Source organism: Bos mutus, chromosome 14 (genome assembly GCF_027580195.1).
Source record: "Bos mutus isolate GX-2022 chromosome 14, NWIPB_WYAK_1.1, whole genome shotgun sequence".
Classification (NCBI taxonomy): Eukaryota; Metazoa; Chordata; class Mammalia; order Artiodactyla; family Bovidae; genus Bos; species Bos mutus.
This window is the reverse complement of record NC_091630.1, coordinates 54141961-54164650: the sequence shown is the minus strand read 5'-3', so window position 1 is coordinate 54164650 and position 22690 is coordinate 54141961. Positions and strand designations below refer to the sequence as shown.

Here is a 22690-nt window from a genome sequence, read left to right as displayed (position 1 = left end):
CCAGCCTACTATGTATATGTTGAATGGCTGGAGAAATGTATAGTTGAAAACCCTAAGTGTTAGTTTTTGAAAAGAAAACAAATTCCCCAGATGTGGGTTCAGTATTTTATTTTTAAAATCTCAAAATACCTCTTCATACAACTGTTTGACCCTTGCTAATGTAGTTTGGGAAACTTTGTATTGGAAAGAAGCACAAGCTTTGGAAAAATAATTGCATATCTGCTGTCCTTGAGGCTTCCCATAGGCTAGTGCTCATGTATTTGCTTGTCTTTCTGTGAATTCCTGTTAAGAGAGCAAGGTGATAGTACCGTAGCAATGATGTGAACTTAGGTCCTGCCAAGAGTTTACCGGAGAAGCTAATGGGAGGGAAACTGACTAGTTTGAGTGTTAATTTCCAGTTTCACTTCCTTCATTTTGTGATGTCTGGAAAAGCCTTAGAAAAATAATGTGACCCAGAAGTCAGGCAGTAGAGGAGAGAGAGAAAGCAGCAGAGGCCTGAATGATCCTCAGAAGAGAAAACGTTTCTTTATTTTGTGAGCTTTGAAATATGTGTATGTTTGAGGGTTGTTGGGCTGCACCCCACAGGCTTACAAGCCCTGTACTTGCCCAGCCTCAAGACTGAAGAAAGAGCCCAGAGTCAGCGTCAAAGACATCAGTGATTTCATGGTTGGGGGATTTTACACATCCCAATGTCTCTCAAGAGGGATGTCATCAACACCCAGCTCCCCAAACCAGTAAGTCAAGGAGGGACTCTCCATGAAGTCGATAGCAAATACTAAAACCAGCTCCAAAGTCAGGGCTAACCTCACAGTGAAATGGTGCCTAGACAGTCAGAAACGGGTTTAATTTTTCTGTGTTTCCACTTGAAACTGTATGTTAGAAAATTTTTAAATGAAATTGGTCCTCATTCTGCCAATACCTAGCTCTGTGCCCATTAACTAATAGAATCTCCCATTAGGGGCCCCCAAGCACTTAGCTCTAACATCACAGCCCTGTGGATGACGCCCAGAGCCAGGAGTATTTCAAGGCACCATCAAGTGCATCACCTTTTCTTCATGCATTTCAAATGGTAAATATCAGGTTGCTATTCAAGACATCCTCATCTCTCTGCTCCAGACTAACAGCCCAGGCAGTGTGAAGACCAGCTTCACCCCTTAAGGCAAGCCCTCTACACAGATGCCTGTCAACTCAAAAGAGACATGATCTCATCTCCCTACAACCGGGGTCAGACAGGTTGGAGCTCCCAGGTTTTTATGGTTACCAAGAGTCCAAGCTGTGGGGCACGCCCTTCCCTGAGAAGGAAGACTGAAGGATCTGCCATCCAGGTGGTACAGAATGGAAGATGAGAGATTTGGGAGCCAGAGGTGATTATGAGGGAACAACAGAAAAAAAGAAAGTTCACATCCTCATGGCATCCTAAATGCAGTAAGAAAAAGAAAGGGGTGGGGCGAATGTAAGGATTTTATGTGGATCCTGGGCAATAGTTTTTATTATTTATTCAATAATAATGCATTATTAGTGGGAAAATTTAGAAACCCAAGGGACAGAGGAGCTAGCAGTATTCTGACATGGTCCCTTGTATTTTCATTTTAATTCTAAAGTCAGTAGCCCCATCCCAACTCATCCCCACCCTTCTCAGTCGTCCAACTGAGCTGCTCAGCCAGCCCTACCATGGGTAAACTGAGCCCTTGTTTCTCTCCAGCCATCCCTGAGCTGTCCAGTGATTGGTCCCTGAGCAGCAGAGAAGCATGTGCCTTACCCACTGGCCCTGAGGCTGCCCCACGAGGGCACGTGTGTGAGGGCCCGCTCTGCTTCCTCTCACGCATTCCAAATCAATGGCGTCTCCTGGTCCGTGAAAACTGCAGCCTTAGAGCTCCCTACACTGCAACTTTGGAGTCCTTACTCTCATTTTAGGAATGAGGACATGAAGCCCAGACAGGTGATGTAACTGTGGCATCTTTGTCCTCCTCTGCTCTGCACTGACAGCATGACACTCTAAGATATAGAGAAGGCAAGCCAGCAGACATGGCTTCCCACAGGCTCCTCGGGTCTCTTTCCCATCAGAGCTGTCCATATTTATCCATGATTTTCTTCTTGCTGACACAGAAGAGGGGGACCTTCACTCTGTCCTGGGGCTCCTGTGGCTCCTCTGTGCGTCCTTCCCACGTATTCAGGCAGCTGGCATCATTAATGGTTCTCTCTCCGCCTCCCTGGCTTTATCTCTTTTTCCCTTCCCCATCCTAGTTTCTTCCTCTCCTTGAATCTTTTTCTTCAGCTTATGAATAAAGCTGTGCGTGCATGCTCAGTCGCTCAGTCCTGTCTGACTCTTTGCCACTCTATGGACTGTAGCCTGCCAGGCTCCTTTGTCCATAGGATTTCCCAGGCATGAATACTGGTGGGGGTTGTCATGCCCTCCTCCAGGGTATCTTCCTGGCCCAGGTATCAAACCCATGTCTGCTCTTGCTGTCTTCTGTCTCTCTTCTCTTTTGTTTGCTCTTGCTCTCTCTCTCTGATTATAAGAAGAACACAAAGTCTATATTAGAGTGAATGGGATACCCTGAGAACATCTTTCTTTGCTGTATACAGTTCAGTCAGCTGCCAAGCTTGAAAATATGTGCTTGTGTCAGGGGCTTGCCAGCTATTTGCCATTTGTGTATTCTTCTTCTGGCAGACCGCTGGGTTGCATCTCCCAAGCTCCCTGCAGTTGGGTGTCCCATGACACTGAATTCCAGATCATGGAATGTGAGCAGAAGAGACACCCCCACTTCCAGGCTTGGCCTCCAAATCCTCCCCTATGTGGTTCTCCATGTTCTTCCCCTTTCTGCCTCTTGGTTACAGACCAGCATAGAAGCTTTGGAAGTCACATGTTCAAAATGGTGGAACCACCACGGTGAATAAATATTGAAATAAATGTTGGAATCTATTTCTCTATTAAGTAAACATCTCAGATGATTTGATTTTGCTGCATGTTAAGGGCTTTTCTGGTGGCTCGGAAGGTAAAGAATCTGCCTGCAATGCAAGAGACCTGGGTTTGATCTCCAGGGAGGGAAGATCCCCTGGAGAAGGGAATAGCAACCCACTCCAGTATTCTTGCCTGGAGAATTCCATGGACAGGGAATGGATTTTCAGAGCTTTTTAAAATAGTTGGTGGAACAAGAAGACATCTCATGCCATATCCTTCCAATGTAACTAATTCAGCAGCCCACAGCATTGGGACTCAGATGACATTAGATTTGAGTAGACGCAAGACTTTACTCCTATCAAGAATCTCTTTCTGGTTGGCTTTATAGTCACTAACCCTCTAAAACATTTTAATGTCTTCCCACGCGACTCAAATGTTCTGTTGACATTCCGCTTATCTTCTTTCAACCATATCTCCTGATGGTATTCTGTGTTCTTTCTATATTCTAGGTAGGTTGCAAATTCTTGCAGTGCCCAACTAGATTTGGCATTTTCCAAAATCTCTTCTTGTTCTATAGTCATTGACCTTTCGGTGTCTGAAAGTATAGTCCAGATCCAGAATACTATTGTTTAATTTTAAGACTTAAACAAGTTTAAGTAGCTAATCCTTTATTCATTTGATTCATTAGTTCAAGAAACAGTTACTGAAAGACTGCTATGTATTAGACCCACAAGGATACAGAGATCAGTAAGCCTTGGTCCCTTTCTTAGGAGATCTCACATCCAATAAGTGAGCCAGGTATGTAAATAATGATGAACGAGTGAAGCGCAGATCATGGTCTGCATAAAGTGAATCAGAGGCACAGAAAAAAATCAGCAGAGGCTAATCACCTGTCAGAGCATCAAGCATGGCTTCTCAGAGCATGAGAACATGGTCTTATATGAAGAAAATTACAAGGAAGAGGACATTAAAATGCTGGCAAAAAGATATGTCAAACCAGTGTGGGGAAACCATGGGGTACTCAGGAAGTGATGAATATGGGGTGTGTTCAGTTCACTAAGTGAACAGGGTCAGTCTTTGCGGGACCTTGGATTCTGTCTTATACCATTGTTAACTCTAAGTCACTTTAGTAGTGTCTGACTCTTTGTGACCCCATAGACTGTAGCCCACCAGGTTCCTCTGTCCCTGGGATTCTCCAGGCAAGTGAGTCCCAACCTATTTTATATCTTGGCACTTATAGAGAAAAGTCAAAATTTATGAGGCACACTGTGACAAATAAGCTACTTTTTCCCAGCAATAAATGACCACCCAGACCACTAGCTACCCCTAGTCTTGCTCAGCAAGCATGTGGGTATGAGCATGGCCCCCCGTCCCACCAAACACACACCAGGGAATTAGGGAATCACTATCCTGTCAGCTGTACCTACTCAGGTCTCAACAGCTGGGATGCTTTGATAAATGATGTGGAATCAATGAAAAGATTTAATCTTGGGAAGAATATGATCAGATTCAATTTTCTTTGAATAGTCATTCATAGAAAGAGAACTTATAAAATGATCTCAGAAGAAATGGCATTTTGGGGATGGAGTCTATCCTAGAAATTGGAAAACCAAAAGTAATAATAGAGGCTATTTTTAAAAGGAAAAAGAATATTCAAAGGGGAAATGTTCAAAATTGTAGAAGCAGACAGGAAAAACTGAATTATAGAGACTTCAAAGTCAACAAATATTTGTCACTTGATTTATAGAGCAAAATAAAACATTAGCTAGATTTAAATGAATGATAAAAATATATTGGGGAAACATTGAATAACTAAGAAAAATGCATTGTATAAGGGGGGAATATGTACCTGTTTAGATGAATTCTTAGAGCTGTTTTTAGCCCTTACCTTTTTAATTTAATATTTTTTCTCTGAGTCATTCCATTCTGCTTTATTGACCCCAAACAGATCTTAGAAATTCACTGTGCCATTGTTTAAGTATTATATACTCCTGGAAAATTTTAAAGTGGAAAGAAACTGTGTGCTCTAATTATGGGAACATCTGCCTTCAGAAATGTGGACCCATGAGAAAAACAAAAGAGGAAATTCATCCAAATAAAAAATGAAAAGGGAGCTCCAAAAATAGAAAAGGGAGGTGTTTTCAGAATTTTTAAAAATCTTTTTTCCTCTAGAATAAAATATTCTTCTGAATGAGCCTAATAGTAATGACGCAAAGGCCTTCAGCCACCCCTGATTCTGAGCATACGGTAATTGAAACTTATAAAAACTTTGAAAGAGACTTCAGGAAAGCCAAATTGCAGTTGTTAATAGTAAGCAGCCATTCCACCCAATTACTGATGAAGAGGAACCAAAGGGTTAGCAGTGTATCTACAAAAGGAAAGGAGTACAACTTCTGTGACTTTAAAAACCTGAGTAACTTTAAAGGGACTGTTTGTGCGTGCATGCTTGCGTGCTCAGCCCTGGCTGACTCTTTGCGACCCCATGGACTGTAGCCCACCAGGCTCCTCTGTCCATGGAATTCTCTAAATAAGAATACTTGGAGTGGATTGCCATTTCCTACTCCAGGGGCTCTTCCCGACCCAGGAGTTGAAGCCATATCTCCTGCATCTCCTGCATTGGCAAGCAGATTCTTTACCACTGTGCCACCTGGGAAGCACTTTAAAGGGAATAGAAAACAATTTAAAAAAAAAAAGAGGGGATATATGTAAACATACAGCTGATTCACTTTCCTGTACAGCAGAAACAAACAACATGGAGGCAATTCTATGCCAACAAAAACTAATTTTATAAAAGCAAATATACGATTAAAGATGAAAATTAAAAAGGAAAAAGAAAAGGACCTAGGTTCTTTCTTCTTGAATATGAGAAAATGAAAACTAAAAAGTGTATATGTACATTGAGGAAGAAGGCTGTGGGAGCCGGTATGTCCTAGGCATTTTTATAAAGATAATACAACTCTAGCAGTCAAGAGTGAGAGAAGAAATTACAGCAACAGATGCTTTATTATCACAGCACCTTGTAGGGACACTATAACCAGGTTCCCCTTGCACAAGAATCAAGACAAAATGCTACAGACTGTCCATGGTATCCTTACAGAAAAACTGTATAGATTTATAGAATACAAAACAGAAATTTTGTAGTTTCTATTCAAATAGTGTCATAGAATAAGTGTACCCATGCACCTAAAGGAAAAACACTGAAAGCATTGGGGAAATGTCACTCTGCGCACTTTGTACAAAGGGGATGTATTACGTACAAAGAATCCCATAGAGTGATTTGAAATACCAAGAAAAAAGAGAGTGATTTCCCCTCAGTGTCTGTGCTACTATGAGGAAAAAGGACTAGAGAATAAAACAATGCCAGTTAAAAGCTAAAAAACAAGAATGGCTCAAGAGTGCATGCTAAGTCACTTCAGTCATGTCCAACTCTGCAACGCTATGGATTGTAGCCCACCAGGCTCCTCCGTCCAATGGATTCTCCAGGCAAGAATACTGGAATGGGTTGTCATGCCCTCCTCCAGGGGACCCTCCCAACCCAGGGAGCAAACCCACATCTCTTAGTCTCCTACACTGGCAGGTATGGCAGGTGAGTTCTTTACCACTGCTGCTGCTGCTGCTGCTAAGTTGCTTCAGTCGTGTCCAACTCTGTGCTACCCCATAGATGGCAGCCCACCAGGCTCCGCCATCCCTGGGATTCTCCAGGCAAGAACACTGGAGTGAGTTGCCATTTCCTTCTCCAATGCATGAAAGTGAAAAGTCAAAGTGAAGTCGCTCAGTTGTGTCCAACCCTGTGCGACCCCATAGACGGCAGCCCACCAGGCTCCCCCATCCCTGGGATTCTCTAGGTAAGAACACTGGAGTGGGTTGCCATTTGCTTCTTCAATGCATGAAAGTGAAAAGTCAAAGTGAAGTCACTCAATTGTGTCCGACTCTTAGCGACCCCATGGACTGCAGCCTACCAGGCTCCTCCGTCCATGGGATTTTCCAGGCAAGAGTACTGGGTGGGGTGCCATTGTCTTTACCACTAGCACCAACCAAATCAAATGTCTCATTAGCAAGAATTCAATGTAAAGCTTATCATTACAATAACAGAATTTTAGGATGTAATTCAAATACTACACAATTGTGAAAACAATGCCCCCACCAAAAAAAATAACTGTTTACTTTTAATAGTTGCAAAATTTTATATGGCTATAAAATGAACATCTAATTAATAATCCGCCATTATTAAAATCTAGCTCAATCAAATGGCTTCCTTGATGACTCAGTGATAAAGAATCCTCCTGCCAAGGTCTGCCTAATGCAGGAGATGTGAGTTCTATCCCTGAATTGGGAAGATCCCCTTGAGAAGGAAATGGCAACCCACTCCAGTATTCTTGCCTGGGAAATCCCATGGACAGAGGAGCCTGGCAGGCTACAGTCCATGGGGTCACAAAGAGTCAGACACAACTCAGCAACTAAACAACAACAAATAACAATCAAATGTAACAGAGTGTGATATGACAAATATTATGGGTATGATCTTTAAAAATAAAAAATGTGCCTTCCTTATTTTGGCAAAATCAGATTTCGCATTTGAAGCTTATCTTTAGAACAATGGTGGGCTTCCTTGGTGGCTCAGATGGTAAAGAATACGTCTGCAATGCTGGAGACCCAGGTTCAATCCCTGGGTTGGAAAGATCCCCTGGAGAAGGAAATGGTAACCCACTCCAGTATTCTTGCCTGGAGAATTCCATGGACAGAGGAGTCTGGCTGCAGTCCATGGGATCACAAAGATTTAGACACGAGTGAGCTACTGACACTTTAGAACTGAGCAAACGTAAATTTATTGCAGATATTGATGAACAAGTCTTAAACATAAAATGAAATATTTATTGGAAGGGTACCTCTTAATAAAATGGACAGGGTGGTTTTGTTTCAATTAGTTCATGTATTCATAGATGAATATTAGTTATTGCTAGAATATAATAGGTACCTGAGGTACTTTTTACCTCATTTCAATATAAGAATGGGAGGAAATTTGTTACAGCAATGTCACTCAATTGTGTTAATTCCTTCTCTCCCCAAATAGTTTTGAGAGCTTACCTTGTACCAGGCACTGTTCTAAGTTCTGGGGAGATAGCAGTGAATAAAGCCAGACAAGATCAGATAAAAATTTTTATCTCATAAAACTTAAATTATAGTGAAGGAGTCAGATATCAAATGAGTTTGTTTTTTTTTTTAAGTAAAATATATAGTGCGTGTGTGCCTGCTCAGTCATGTCCAACTCTGCCATCCCATGGACCACAGCCTGCTAGGCTTCTCTGTCCATGGGATTTCCACGCGAGAACCTAGAGAAGGTTGCCATTTCCTTCTCCAGATGATCTTCCCAACCCAGGGATCGAAACAGCATCTCTTGGGTCTCCTTGCATTGGCAGGCAGATTCTTTACCACTAAGCCACAAGGAAAGCCCAAAATACAGTACAACATGGTAAACAGTGGTAAACACAAAAGAGAAAAAATAAAGGAGGAAAGCAGATAGGATAAATGGGAATTATAAAGTGGTTGAAGTATATGTCAAAAAATTATTTTTTAGGGAAGGATAAATTAGCAGTTTGGAATTAAAATATGCACACTAATATATATGAAATACATGACCAACAAGGATATACTATATATCACAAAGAATTATACTCAATGTCTTGTAATAACCTATAATGGAAAAAAATTATAAAAAGATATATATCTATATATAAATATATGTGTATGACTGAAACACTTTGCTGTACATCTGAAACGAACAGGACATTGTAAATTATAATTCAATAAAAATTGTTAGATTATTTTAAAGTACTACAAGTGATAAATCAATTATGTCCTCCTTCAATTATTTTGGAAGCTACCTACCTTGTCATTAGTAGCTGTTACTTTATCATCCCTCATAAGAAATTAAAACTTCCCTTTGGTTTAGTGACCTGGAGCCTTTTACCCTGGAAGTGCAATAAGATGAGTGCCTCTCCAGATGGTTGAGATAAATGCCTTCAGTCAAACGGAAAGTAGATAGCTGTGGAAGAGAATGAGTGAACCCAGGACCAGAATGGCCAGAATGGCCAAAGGTACCTTTTCAGGACACACACATTTTGGAATAACACTTTTGGAATTGGCTCAGCAGTGGCCACAGGACTGGAAAAGGTCAGTTTTCATTACAATCCCAAAGAAAGGCAATGCCAAAGAATGCTCAAACTACTGCACAATTGCACTCATCTCACACGCTAGTAAATAATGCTCAAAATTCTCCAAGCCAGGCTTCAGCAGTATGTGAACCATGAACTTCCAGATGTTCAAGCTGGTTTTAGAAAAGGCAGAGGAACCAGAGATCAAATTGCCAACATCCGCTGGATCATTGAACAAGCAAGAGAGTTCCAGAAAAACATCTATTTTCTGCTTTATTGACTATGCCAAAGCCTTTGACTGTGTGGATCACAATAAACTGTGGAAAATTCTGAAAGAGATGGGAATACCAGACCACCTGACCTGCCTCTTGAGAAACCCATATGCAGGTCAGGAAGCAACAGTTAGAACTGGACATGGAACAACAGACTGGTTCCAAATAGGAAAAGGAGTACGTCAAGGCTGTCTATTGTCACCCTGCTTATTTAACTTATATGCAGAGTACGCACAAGCTAGAATCAAGATTGCCGGGAGAAATATCAATAACCTCAGATATGCAGATGACACCACCCTTATGGCAGAAAGTGAAGAGGAACTAAAAGCCTCTTGATGAAAGTGAAAGTGGAGAGTGAAAAAGTTGGCTTAAAGCTCAACATTCAGAAAACGAAGATCATGGCATCTGGTCGCATCACTTCATGGGAAATAGATGGGGAAACAGTGGAAACAGTGTCAGACTTTATTTTTCTGGGCTCCAAAATCACTGCAGATGGTGACTGCAGCCATGAAATTAAAAGACACTTACTCCTTGGAAGGAAAGTTATGACCAACCTAGATAGCACATTAAAAAGTAGAGACATTCCTTTGCCAACAAAGGTCCGTCTAGTCAAGGCTATGGTTTTTCCAGTGGTCATGTATGGATGTAAGAGTTGGACTGTGAAGAAAGCTGAGCACTGAAGAATTGATGCTTTTGAACTGTGGTGTTGGAGAAGACTCTTGAGAGTCCCTTGGACTGCAGGGAGATCCAACCAGTCCATTCTGAAGGAGCTCAGCCCTGGGATTTCTTTGGAAGGAATGATGCTAAAGCTGAAACTCCAGTACTTTGGCCACCTCATGAGAAGAGTTGACTCATTGGAAAAGACTCTGATGCTGGGAGGGATTGGGGGCAGGAGGAGAAGGGGCCGATAGAGGATGAGATGGCTGGATGGCATCACTGACTCAATGGATGTGAGTCTGAGTGAACTCCGGGAGTTGGTGATGGACAGGGAGGCCTGGCGTGCTGAGATTCATGGGGTCGCAAAGAGTCGGACACGACTGAGCGACTGAACTGAACTGAACTGAACCATAAATTGGTTTCCTGGGTGGCTAAGATGGTAAATAATCTGCCTGCAGTGCAGGAGACACAGGTTCAATCCCTAGGTCGGGAAGGTTGCCTGGAGAAGGGCATGGCAACCCACTCCAATATTCTTGCCTGGAGAATTCCATGGACAGAGGAACCTGGTGGGCTACAGGCCATGGGGTCGCAAAGAGTTGGACACGACTGAGCAACTAACACTTCCACCTCCACCTTAAATTACACACCATTTGGGAAGTCCTCACATCCCCTGGGGCATGCACTCCCCAGCTGAAGACAGCTGGCCTCTTATTGCCTCCCCACCCCGACCCCCCAAGAGGAGGAAGGACTGGGGCCCCCAGACAGACGTGTAGTTTCTTCCAGACCCTCCAGACTCTCCCAGTGACACCTCTCGGTGTTTCCCAGGCCATAGTGCCATCTGAGTCATTGCGCTGTATCAGTTTTTCACATCCGTGCCTTTGCCTGAGGGGGACCAGATGAAGTGAGATGAGTCCATCTTGCATGGCTGATAGCAGGCAAAAAGAGGTAAACGTGCTGGAAGACAGACCTGGCCAAGGCCGCCTCTAAGGTGGCAGACTCTGCCCTTCCAGTGAGGCTGACTTCTCCCTGAGTGTCTCAGGGGTCCCATGTGAGAAGTTTCCCTTCTTCAGTTCCCAGTGCTTTCTGAAAGGTGGGGTGGGGAGAGGATGGTAAATTTCCTGCATTAGAGAACAATCATGAACATTTATAAAGCTTGCCTGTGGGCTGTCATCTACCAGTTTGAACAGCTCTTAACATTCCTAAAGTTATTTCTGGCAGGCGGTTGCACAGCCTTAACCACCTCCTCTGGGGGTCAGCAGCGTTTCAGGGCATGGTCAAGTTCACCAGCTACAGCAGACCCATGGGGGCACCATGCCTGTACCCACTCTGTGTGATGTGAGCTGCCCCACCATGGTCTGCGATTTGGCACAGCGGGTCATGCCCTCTGAAAGCTCAGATTCTTCAGACAGGGGGAGGCAGCAGATCAGCGATGCTGTGGGCCAGCTCGTTCCCTAGTAACACAGGCAGAGTTCAGTTGCCAGCTCCCTCAGAAATCACTGGTCTCTCCTAAAAGCCTTCATTACCTACGGGGGTCTGCAAAATCCTCCCTGTGGTCTGTTAAGGGCCTCTCTGCATGAACTCAGTGGATGTCGAGCATCTGCCCTGGCTTTTCTCTTATGAATTCCTATCACAGAACGAGTAAATCACAATGTAAGGCCCCCATATTTGAATAGAAGCCTGAGCAGTGCTCCCTTAAGCAGTATTGCTGGCGACCTATAAAATAAATGCTTATTAGAATAGTCTCATAACGACATAGTGGGAACAATGATAGAGCAAGAAGCAGGCTCAGAGAAATCTGTTAATTGATCCTCATCCTCCCAAGTCTTTCCATTTCTCTGAGCTAAATGCAATGGTAGAGTGTCTCCGTGTTTCCCAATCAGAGACAAGGCAGTGTGCAACAGAGCTGGATCAGAAAAAAAATGCATGCATTCTGGTTCATTCTTTGCTGGGTGTGTGTGTGCGCACTTAATCGTGTCCAGCTGTTTGTGACCCCATGAACTGTAACCTGCCAGGCTCCTCTGTCCATGGGGATTCTCCAGGCAAGAATACTGGACTGTATTGCCATGCCCTTCTCCAGGGGATCTTCCCAACCCAGGGATCAAACCCACATGTCTTGTATCTCCTGCATCGTCAGGCGAGTTCTTTACCTGGGTGAATTCAGCCACCAAGGTGAATCTAGTTAAACCTGGGACATAAATGATAGCTTGAGTGCTCACTGAAAATGGCCTGTCTTGCTTTAGGTGTCAGTCAGGATTACAGTGTCTGGATGAAGCCCTGAGTCAGTAGTACTGAGTTATCTATTGGAAACCTCACTGATGACCAAAAGTTCCCTGTAGTCAAACAGAAGACTCAGTTGTGAATCTCTTACAAGTGGAAAAGTGGAAAAAAAAGAAAAGTGAAAGTGTTAGTCATGCCCTGCGACCCCATGGACTGTAGCCCACCAGGTTCCTCTGTCCATGGAATTTTCCAGGCAAGAATACTGGAGTGGGTAGTCATTCCCTTCTCCAGAGGATCTTCCTGACCCAGGGATGGAACCCGGTTCTCCAGCATTGCAGGTGGATTCTTTACCGTCTGAGCCACCAGGGAAGCCCAACAAGTGGAAAACAGTTCTGTGTTTGTACAGTAAGATGATGCTGTAAATCCAGAGTGGCTTTGGAGTTCCTCCAGGTCAGTGAAAGCCCCTGTCTGGGATCTGCCATGGGGAAAGTGAATAACCGCAAAAATGTTCCATTGAAAGTAACATAATTTGTTCCAAGAAGTCACTTGGCTCTGTGGTTGGAAGTTGGCACAGGAAATACATTTGAAAGGACTACGAACAATGGGGTTTCTAGGCTGTGGGCTCTCCCCAAGGGATCTTTTATAGTAACACCTCAGTTTCCGAGAATGGGTGAAGAGGGCAATGTTCTCTGTAGCCGGCTTTTCTGCACCATTGATGCCAGCTCTTAATTGTGCTGATTTTTCTGTTCTACATTTTAAGACTTTAATAAGCAGAGAATTCAAGTCAATTATCCTGCAGGTCACTCAGCAAGTTGTGTACAACCCCCCTACCTTCTGTCTTCCTCGTCTCCTCCAAGGCCACTCTTCTGCCAAAGACCCTTAAATGGTGCTCTTGCTGTGATTGCTTCAGATTTCATGTTTTGTTTCTAATTCTCCTTTTCTAATATTTCTGAAAACCCATCTATGCCTCCTCTGCTACTTCTCGGGTTTCATTGCGATTCATCTCCTTATTTCTACTGGAGCAACTCCTTGATTCAGCAGCTTCTGTTCTCACATCTTTCTCATTACGGTGACTTTTAGAATGCAGTCACTTCACTTTCTTAACAGTGTGATACAGCTACCACTCTGAAAGCTTAAAAAGCTGGTTATTTCCTACTGAGCTGTTTTCAAGTATTTCGTTGGGTCAAAGAACAACTTCATTTTTTAAAGCATCATTTTTAAAAACTTTAAAATCTATAAACACTTCAGTTTACCTCTTGACTTAAACTGTATTCCTACGCTGGCAAATGGGGAGTGTCAGTGTGTGCTTAAAAAACTATTTTTCTAATATGGAAATATCAGGTTTCTGTTGTCAAAAACAACATTGTTCTGTTCTACCCATAAAAGATTCTTGATGTTTTCAGTTTCTTAATTACCTGCTTTTTCCACCTTTTGGATATGATGAATAATGCTGTTTCCAAAATGATTCAAAATCATCTTTTGAATCTTTTTGTAAATGGCAATAAGTGAAAGCTTACAAAAAAGGAAAACATGGAAATTTATGCTCACAAAATAAGCAAACTGGACAAACTAAATATTGAGAGTTTAAAAATTTGTGTACAAATTTTTGTGTGGACGTATGTTTCCATTTCTCTTGGGTATATACCTAGGAGTGAGAATCCACTTGCTAATGCAGGAGATGTGGGAGACATGGGTTCGATCCCTGGGTCAGGAAGATCCCCTGGAGGAGGGCATGGCAACCCACTCCAGCATTCTTGTCTAGAGAATCCCCATGGACAGAGGAGCCTGGTAGGCTACAGTCCATGGGTCGCAAGGAGTCAGACATGACTGAGCATGCATGCATGCATGGTAACTCTGTATTTCCTCTTTTAAGAACCACCAGTCTTGCAACATTTTACATTACCACCAGAAGTGCATGAGGGTTCCCATTTCTCCACATCTTTACCAACATTTATTATCTGATTTTTATAACCATTTTAGTGAATATAAAGTAGAATCTCATTGTGGTTTTGGTTTGCATTTCCCTGAGTATATTTTTGTAATGCAATTGATGTTGAAAATAAGCAAACAAAACAAAGTCTTTGGGATGACAGAATGTTTTCTCTCTTGGCTTCTCTTCATCAATCAGTTAGGGTCATTTCTGTCTTTAAAGAACTACTTCGTAAATTAATCCAGATGACTGTGAGCATTTTATAAATGAGTCTTCCACATTTTAGCTGCACCGCATTCAAGATCAGTTGAAGAACTTAAGTCAAATTATTCAACAAATGAAGCACCCCCAAAATCATCTTTTGAACTTGTTAGTAAATGGTAATAAGTGAAAGCTTACAAAAAAAAGAAAACATAGAAATTTATGTTCACAAAACAAGCGAACTGGACAAATTAAATATTGAGAGTTCAAATGTTATATGAAATTTGATTTTCAGTTTCATAGTTCCCTTTTGAAATCTCTTGACTTGAGAAAAGACTCTTTTGACAGAGCTGCATTTTATTTGACAAATTTATATTCTGCACCAAAATGGAAAAAAGTTAATTTGTGAGAAGATCTAAAAAGTACCATAAATAAATGCAAGTTATTTTGTGTCTTGTAAAATTTTTGGCACAGAAAGATGTGCTAAATGGAGGTAAAATTGCAGTGCTTGGGAAAGTATTTGGGCTAAACTATATGAGACCTGTCCTTTCTGTAGCAAATTTGCTTGGCATTTATCAGCATGAGTTTGAGCAAGCTCTGGGAGTTGGTGATGGACAGGGAAGCCTAGCATGCTGCAGTCCATGGGGTTGCAGAGTTGGATACGACTGAGCGACTGAACTGAACTGATACGGAAAATATTTTCATAGTTAAAAATACTATGATTTGCAGAGGCAATCAAGATATCAGCAATTTCAAGTTTACTAATCATAAAAAGAAATGTTGAATAAGATTGTAAATAAATTTATAAAAATAATAAAACCATATTGAAAAGATATGTGTATATTTTCCCCCAAAATATCAGTGATGTGGTATATTACAGACAGACATGGACCATGGAGCAGATTCACGGCAGTACCTGAATTTATACCAAAAATAATCATTATGTTAATGTTACATTTTAATGTTCAAATGAATATGTTTTCTTTTTATTCTGCTTTAATAAATATGTATATTGATTTTAATATTCATTTTTATAAATAATTTTATTTTGAAATAATTTTTTAATTGAATAATTTTATTCATGAATGTATGTTTTTATAATTTTGTTTCTTTTAACATACCCTTCAACTTCCAAAGGTGCCTCTGTAAGTCATAGTATCTTTAACTATGAAAATATTTTCCATATCAGTTCAATAAATTATAGTACCACCCAACTTTTTCTTTTAGGACCATTCAATTTTTAATCAATAATGTTAATTGATCATGTGATTTTTCCTTCTAAATTTTCACCCACTGGTCAACAAGGTCAGGGGTTGGATATTTGATTAAATATCTAATCTAATAAAAACTTAATCTAATCTGACTAAATGACCCCTTTAGACACTGGTAGTTCTCTCTGACAAGATTCCTTTTTTAATAGAAGAATTTTTTAAAGTATTTTTTTTTTTTTTTTGCTGCACTGGGTCTTCTTGCTGCACAAGGGCTTTTCATCCCAGGACTCCTCTTGTTGCACCTTACAGGCTTAGTTGCCCCAAGGCATTGTGGGATCTTCCCTAAGGAAAGATCTAACCTGTGTCTCCTGCATTGGCAGGTGGATTCTTAACCACTGGACAACAGGGAAGTCCTGGGAAAATCATTTTAGTGTCTCAGATTGACTCTTCTCTGACTACTTCTCTCCTTAAGGTTGCGTCCAGGTGACTTATGTGCCTTGGTAGGAAAAGGATGGGCTTTTCTTGGCCCCTCTGAACTTCTAGGCTAATTCATCTTTCTCAAAATCACAGTTTACTAGCATGCCTGTTTTGAGTGGAGAATATGATAAAATATTCACATCTTGTGTACCTAAACACACACACATACCAAGCTCAGGGTGTTCCTATATATCCACATAGATGTATATGTTAGAGTTAATGTTAGAGTACTATAATATAACCAGAGCTTGATATGACCTAATTAATAGCTTTAATGGACTACAGCAGGAAAAAAAAAAAAAAAAACAGGAGAAATGAGCTAAGATTAACCATGGACATTAAGTTTGCAAAAGAAAGATTGAGATTTTGATCAAAGTGGAAACAGATTAGAAAGAATATTAACAAAATTAGTGAGTCTATACAGTGTGAGGCAAGTACCACACTACCGGAGAGAAGCTGAAACTTTCTCTGCAAAATGCAGGTGCTTATTTGTCAGGAATGGCTTGAAGACAGAGGGCAAGGACATAGATTTTGTGACTTCTCAAAGGTCTTTCTAATAATGCAATAAATATTCTTAAGGAAAACATAATGGTTTCTGGCAACAAGAAGAAAAGGTATATCTTTTGATATATGAGGGGAAAGGGCATATTTGTATGCCTAAGGACAAGCACATTATTTAAAATCTAATACTATTTAGTATACTTCATTTTTTACTAAAGCCAGTAACAACTGTGATTTTTCAGTCCCTAAGATCCCAAATTCTGTGTGTGTTTCTTCAAATTTCCCCATTTTTTTCAGGTGCTCTGTGACAACCTAGAGGGGTGGAATGGGGTGGGAGGTGGGAGGGAGGTTCCAGAGGGAGGGCACATATGTACACCTGTGGCTGATCCATGTTGATATATGACAGAAACCAACACAACATTGTAAAACAATTATCCTCCATTAAAAAACTTGTTTTAAATTTCCCCATGTTTTGACCACTGATAATATTTTGAACAGTCTTTAGATTAAATACACATTCTTCCATTGTGTGATAAATATTTTTGTTAGCTTTTTATGTGTTCTTTTTAAATCATCTACTATTATGTGAATTTGCACACTTATTCATGTCGGGCTATGTTGTATTTGCAGTTGATTTCATAGGTGGACTTGATGCACACTCCTACTGCCAGGATCATGTTACGTTAAAGCCTGTTCATCTGTAAGTAAAGGTGTGATGAGATGGAAAATATTAATCCTTCTAACTTGGCCAAAACTAACCAAACCTGAAATAATTTGGACCTACCACTACTAATCATTGGTTTAATTTTCCACTCATATTTGAAACACACCTTTCACATGTAACCCAACATTATCATTATTATTGTTCATTCCAAAAAGGATTTCAAGTAGTACAATGATTTAAGTTTCTTAAATGATAGTTTTGCTTTATTTTTCTTGTTATTAGATTGCCAAATTGGGGGAAGAAAGGGTGATTTAGTGTACAAAACAGAGGCTTAATATGTGTCTTGGGGGAGCATAAGACTAGGTTAGGATCCAGGCTCTAACTGTGTGATCCCAGGGGCCTTCTTTCATGTCTCTGAGAATAGACTTGGTTCTGTCAACTGGGTGGAGGAGGGAGGATGGATTAAATGGAATACAGTATAAAGAGCATCTCTAAAGCTGCTTATGACTGTGCCTAGTACTCAAAAGGAAAAAAAAAGTGTTAGTCTTTCAGTCATGTCCAACTGTTTGCAACCCCATGAACTGTAGCTTGCCAGGCTCCTCTGTCCTTGGAATTTTCTAGGCAAGACTACTGGAGTGGGTAGTATTTATTCCAGCAGAGTGAGCTAAAGGAAACACAGGCCCATGTGCTACTGGAGTGGGTAGCCATGTCTTCCTCCAGGGGACCTTCCTGACCCAGAAATAAAACCCAGGTCTCCTGCACTGCAGGCAGATTCTTTACCATCTGAGCCACCAGAGAAGTCCACCTAGTACTCAAATGATTAATCAGAAGAAAGTCAACAACTACAATGAAAACACCTCAAACTTGACAGATTTCAGTTGAGTATAAGGAAGGAGTCACAGTCACTTGACTGATAAAATACTAAAAAACAAGAAAATAGATACCATGACTGCATTCCTAGAAAACTCTAAGCAGCAACTAGACAACTATATAAAACAGTAGCTACCGTGTACAATTTGCACTATTATCTCACTTCATCCTCATGAAAATAATGTACTAATAGTCCATTTTATAAATAAGAAACCTGAGATTCATAGATGATAAGCGATATTCCCAAAGTCTCTCAAGTAGTAAGAGGTGGAGCTGGGGTCTTTCTTGGGTGAGACACTCTCACCATGACATTGTAGACTTGCTCAGATGACCTTCCTGTTCTTTCGGGCCAATGCTCTGTAATTTCCTGATGACAGAGGAAATTGGTAACTAGTATAAGAAATATATATGAAAGGATTCACCAGCTGCCTCTTTGCCCAAATCTGCAATTCCTCCCCCAGCTTTTTTGCGGGCGGAAGCCTCTAGAAGGCTGTATGGCTCCTCCACGTCCCCATGTGGAATTAGTTTTATTCCAGCAGAGTGAGCTAAAGGAAACACAGGCTCACATGTTACACAAATCAGCACAGTGCCAGTCACGTGATAGATGTTTAAATATATGTTGGTTTCTCAAAGCAAATCCAATTTGGAAAAGCATTCACCCCACGTCACATTCCAGAACCAAGCAACCACCACCTCATTACTCATGCTATTGAGTGCTCATGAATGATCTACCCCAGAAGTGGGTATCTGTGCATGTGGGGAACTTGGCAGGGATTGTACAGTAACAAAGATGACCGGAGCATCGGAAGTGAGAAAAGAACTGAAACAATGCCGAGCAGTGACTTGGACCGTCTTCTATACACTTGCTATGTGAAAAGAGGATGATGAATGATTTCTTTCATCCCCACTCTGAAGAGTAACTCAGCAGAGAGATTGCAGTATGAAAGATGTTGGTTGGATGTAAGAAAGATCTTTTTATTAGGGGAAGTTATTAAACACAGTAATTGATTACTGATGGTAATGGAATCTCCTTTCTTGAATGACACTCGCTCATCCATGTGCCTGAAAAGGGTGTCTAGTGGGATGGCCCAGAGGCACGTGACTTCTGTCTCTGTTTCTTAAGGTCCCTTCCAGCTCTGTGAATCCAGAATGCATGAAACATCCTGGTAAGATTACCTAAAAGGCTGTGATCAACTCCATTCCCTTGTAAGGGCTTTTCCTAAAAAATTGAAGTATAGTAGGCTTCCCTGGTGGCTCAGTGGTAAAGAATCCACCTGCCAAGCACCAGACACAGGTTCAGTCCCTGGGGCTGGAAGATCCACTCCCGACATTCTTGCCTGGGAAATCCCATGGACAGAGGAACCCGGTGGGCTACAGTTCATGGGGTCGCAAAGAGTCAACTAAAACAACAAAAACAATAGCTGATTTACAGCGTGGTGCCAATCTCTGCTATACAGCAAAGCGACTCACTTATACACATACAGACGTCCTTTTCTAATATTCTTTTCCATTGTGGTTTATCACGAGATAGTGAATATAGTTTTCCTGTGCCATCCATTAGGACCTTGTTGTCTATCCATTCTAAATGCAATAGTTTGCATTTACCAACCCCAACTCCCAGTCCATCCCTCCCCGACCCCCTCCCCGCCTTGGCAACCACAAACCTGCTCTCCATCAGTCTGCTTCTGTCTCATAGATAGGTTCGTTTGTGCCACACTTTGGATTTCACATGTAAGTGATATCTTACGGCGTTCGTCCTTCTCTTCCTGACCTACTTCACTTAGCGTGATAATCTCTAGTTACATCAACTACCCTGTTCACTGCTGACCTCCCACACTTTTCAGCTGAAGGTGGCATCAGCTACAAGCTGCAGGAAACAAGAGAACAAGTTTCTGCTTTGATAGATGATGCGTGTCATTATGCCAGATGAATATGGAATGCCTTCAACCGTGAAGGAAGCAGGAATCTGCAAGATCAAACTAAACCCAAAATAAAATCGTTGTGCAGGAAACAATTTAAGAGGTCGGTGCGGGTTCTCCCCTCAGGTATGCAAACATGGCACAGTTGATCCAGCTGGCATCAGTCAGCCTGCCTGATTGTTCTTTAAAAAGCCCTTGTTTTGGGTTCCATTGTAACCTGCGCAGTGATGCCATATCCCTTGTACCAGCAACAGACTAGAGGAAAAGCCAATCTTCTGCACTAAATTGTTAGGGGCAGGGCATGCGTGAACCCTGGCTTTTAAGCTTCATTAAGGCTCTGATCTCCATGGAGTACAAATCCATGTTTATGGAAAAGCTCCTTCATGAAGGGAACCGGAAGAATCTTGGTCATATTCTCAAGCACATGTAGACAGGTAACTGTCGACTTTAGATGGATGGTCACAGACAATCCGTTCACTGTAGACTTGCACAGGGAGCCCCCATTCTTGTGTTTGATTGTGTCACTGCTCACAATCATAAAGTGTCTGGTTCCAGGGCCCACAGTCCACCTGTGTGTGACTATGTGCCCTGGGGTGATGCGATGGGGTGGCAATTCACATATGGATTTGGTCTTTCCTGCTTTGTCTCTCTTTAAAATACCGGCATCAACAAATGAACTTATTTACAAAACGAAAACAGACTCAGACACAGAAAACAAACTTATGGTTACCAACAGGGAAAGGTGAGGGAGGAGTAAATTAGGAGTTTGGGATTAACAGAAACTATTATACATAATAACTATACTATTATACATAATAACCAATACTATTATACATAAAATAGATAAACAAGAAGGACCTACTATACAGCATAGGAAACTACATTCAATATCTTGTAATAATCTATAAGGGAAAAGAATCTGAAAAAGGATTATATATAATATATAAATACTTACATATGTACATATAATGTGTATACATATTATACATATGTGTGGGTATATACACACACACACACACACACACATCTGAATTACTTTGCTCAACACCTGAAACTAATACAACATTGTAAATCAGCTATATTTCAATTTTTTAAAAAGGTAACACTCTGCTCAATGTTATGTGGCAGCCTGGATGGAAGGGGGTTTGGAGGAGAATGGATCCATATATAAGTATGGCTGAGTTATTACAACATTATTAATGGACCATACCCCAGTACAAAATAAAAAGTTATTTTTTTTAGAAAAAAGTAACAGCATCAAGCTATCATGACCCACTGGTTAAATAAATTGGTTTACTTCCATTTACAACTGTGTATTGATCACTTACAACCTGTGTACCAGGATCTGGGCTGGAAATAACAAAAAGTTATTTTTGTTAATAATAAAATGATGAGTGATCTTTGAGCTTCAACCTCCAGCAGCTAATGATCCAGGAGAGGAAGCCTACATAGAAATAAGCAGATACAAAATGGTGACCCCAAGGGAAGTTTTTACAGAAGAGGGAATGTTTACTTCTCACTTGGGGAGAGAAGACACCACTGAGCTGTGATGTCTGAGCTGACTTTGATAAGAAGATGAAGAGTTTATCAAGAGAAAAAGAAGAAAACGAGTGTTCCCTACATGGGGTCTCATCTGCTTGGCCACTCTGCACAGGATAAAGTTGAAATCTGTGCCTATCCAATCTGGCCTTTGCCATAGTTCTCACATAAAGTCAGCAACCCCACAAGGAAGCAGATGTTTAAGCAGAGAAGGAATCTTGGCTCTTGGTGAGGATGCTCTGAGATCCCCAGCAGCCATTGCTTCACCATCTAAACGATGTTGTTCTTTATGGCTAAGGCTATAGAGATGCTTCCAGTGATTGTCATCTGAGTCTGGCTTGGAGGTCAAGGGGAGCCTATGCTGGGGTCCGTTATCTTGCCATGGCTGTGAGTCGGGGTGGGGGGAGGTTAACTCTCAACATAAGTACATCCGGGGTTTCTACCATGGTCTCCTCCATTGCTACTGCTACACCACCTTTCATGATGGGGGAAGGACCAGTGCAAGGGTTGCTCATGTGGTCATCTGTGGTTTGAAGAGGACAGCTTCAGGGCAGCTTATGGTGGAAGCAACAGTACCACCAGAGGTAGAGGGTTAATAGAAGCAGCTACACCTCTCAGGAAGAAACTTAGGCATATATAGGCATATAGTGTTAGTTGCTCAGCTGTGTCCAACTCTTTGTGACCCCATGGACTGTAGCCCTCCAGGCTCCTCTGTTTATGGGATTTCCCATACAAGGATACTGGAGTGGGTTGCCATTTTCTTCTCCAGGGGATCTCTCCTACCCAGGGATCAAACCCAGGTCTCCTGCATTGCAGGCAGATTTTTTCCGATCTGAGCCACCAGGGAAGCCCCAGGAAGAAACATAGTTTGGCATAAACCCAAGCTGCTCTAAAAGAGATACAGATAATCAAGGAGCATCATCTTGAGCAACTGAAATACTTCAAGGTTTGTAAAAACCATCATAATGGTCAGGGACTAGGTGGTGGGAAAATGAAGCCCCGTGTAGCAATAACTCTTCACATAAAAATAATCAGAGCAAAGCAGCTTATCAAAGATAGACAGCAGTGGAGTTTTAGAACTAAGTTTTCCAAGAGAAGTAGAGAGATTTGATAATGTTAGAAATTTCCACAGGGAAGATTCCCCATGACTGCAGTTGAGAAAATTTGATGGAAAAAGC

General features: G+C 41.5%; 1 protein-coding gene across 2 annotated transcripts in view; it reads left to right on the top strand.

The window, feature by feature from the left end:
• NKAIN3 (sodium/potassium transporting ATPase interacting 3) overlaps positions 1-22690 on the top strand; it is a 564286-nt gene that overhangs the window by 518368 nt on the left and 23228 nt on the right. Inside the window, exon 6 of one of the 2 annotated variants that reach the window (XM_070382342.1) lies at positions 17151-17220. The exons of the other annotated variant lie outside the window; for it this stretch is intronic. Coding sequence (XP_070238443.1) covers positions 17151-17220 — 70 coding nt within the window. The remainder of the gene's footprint in view (positions 1-17150; positions 17221-22690) is intronic. 2 annotated transcript variants of the gene reach the window in all.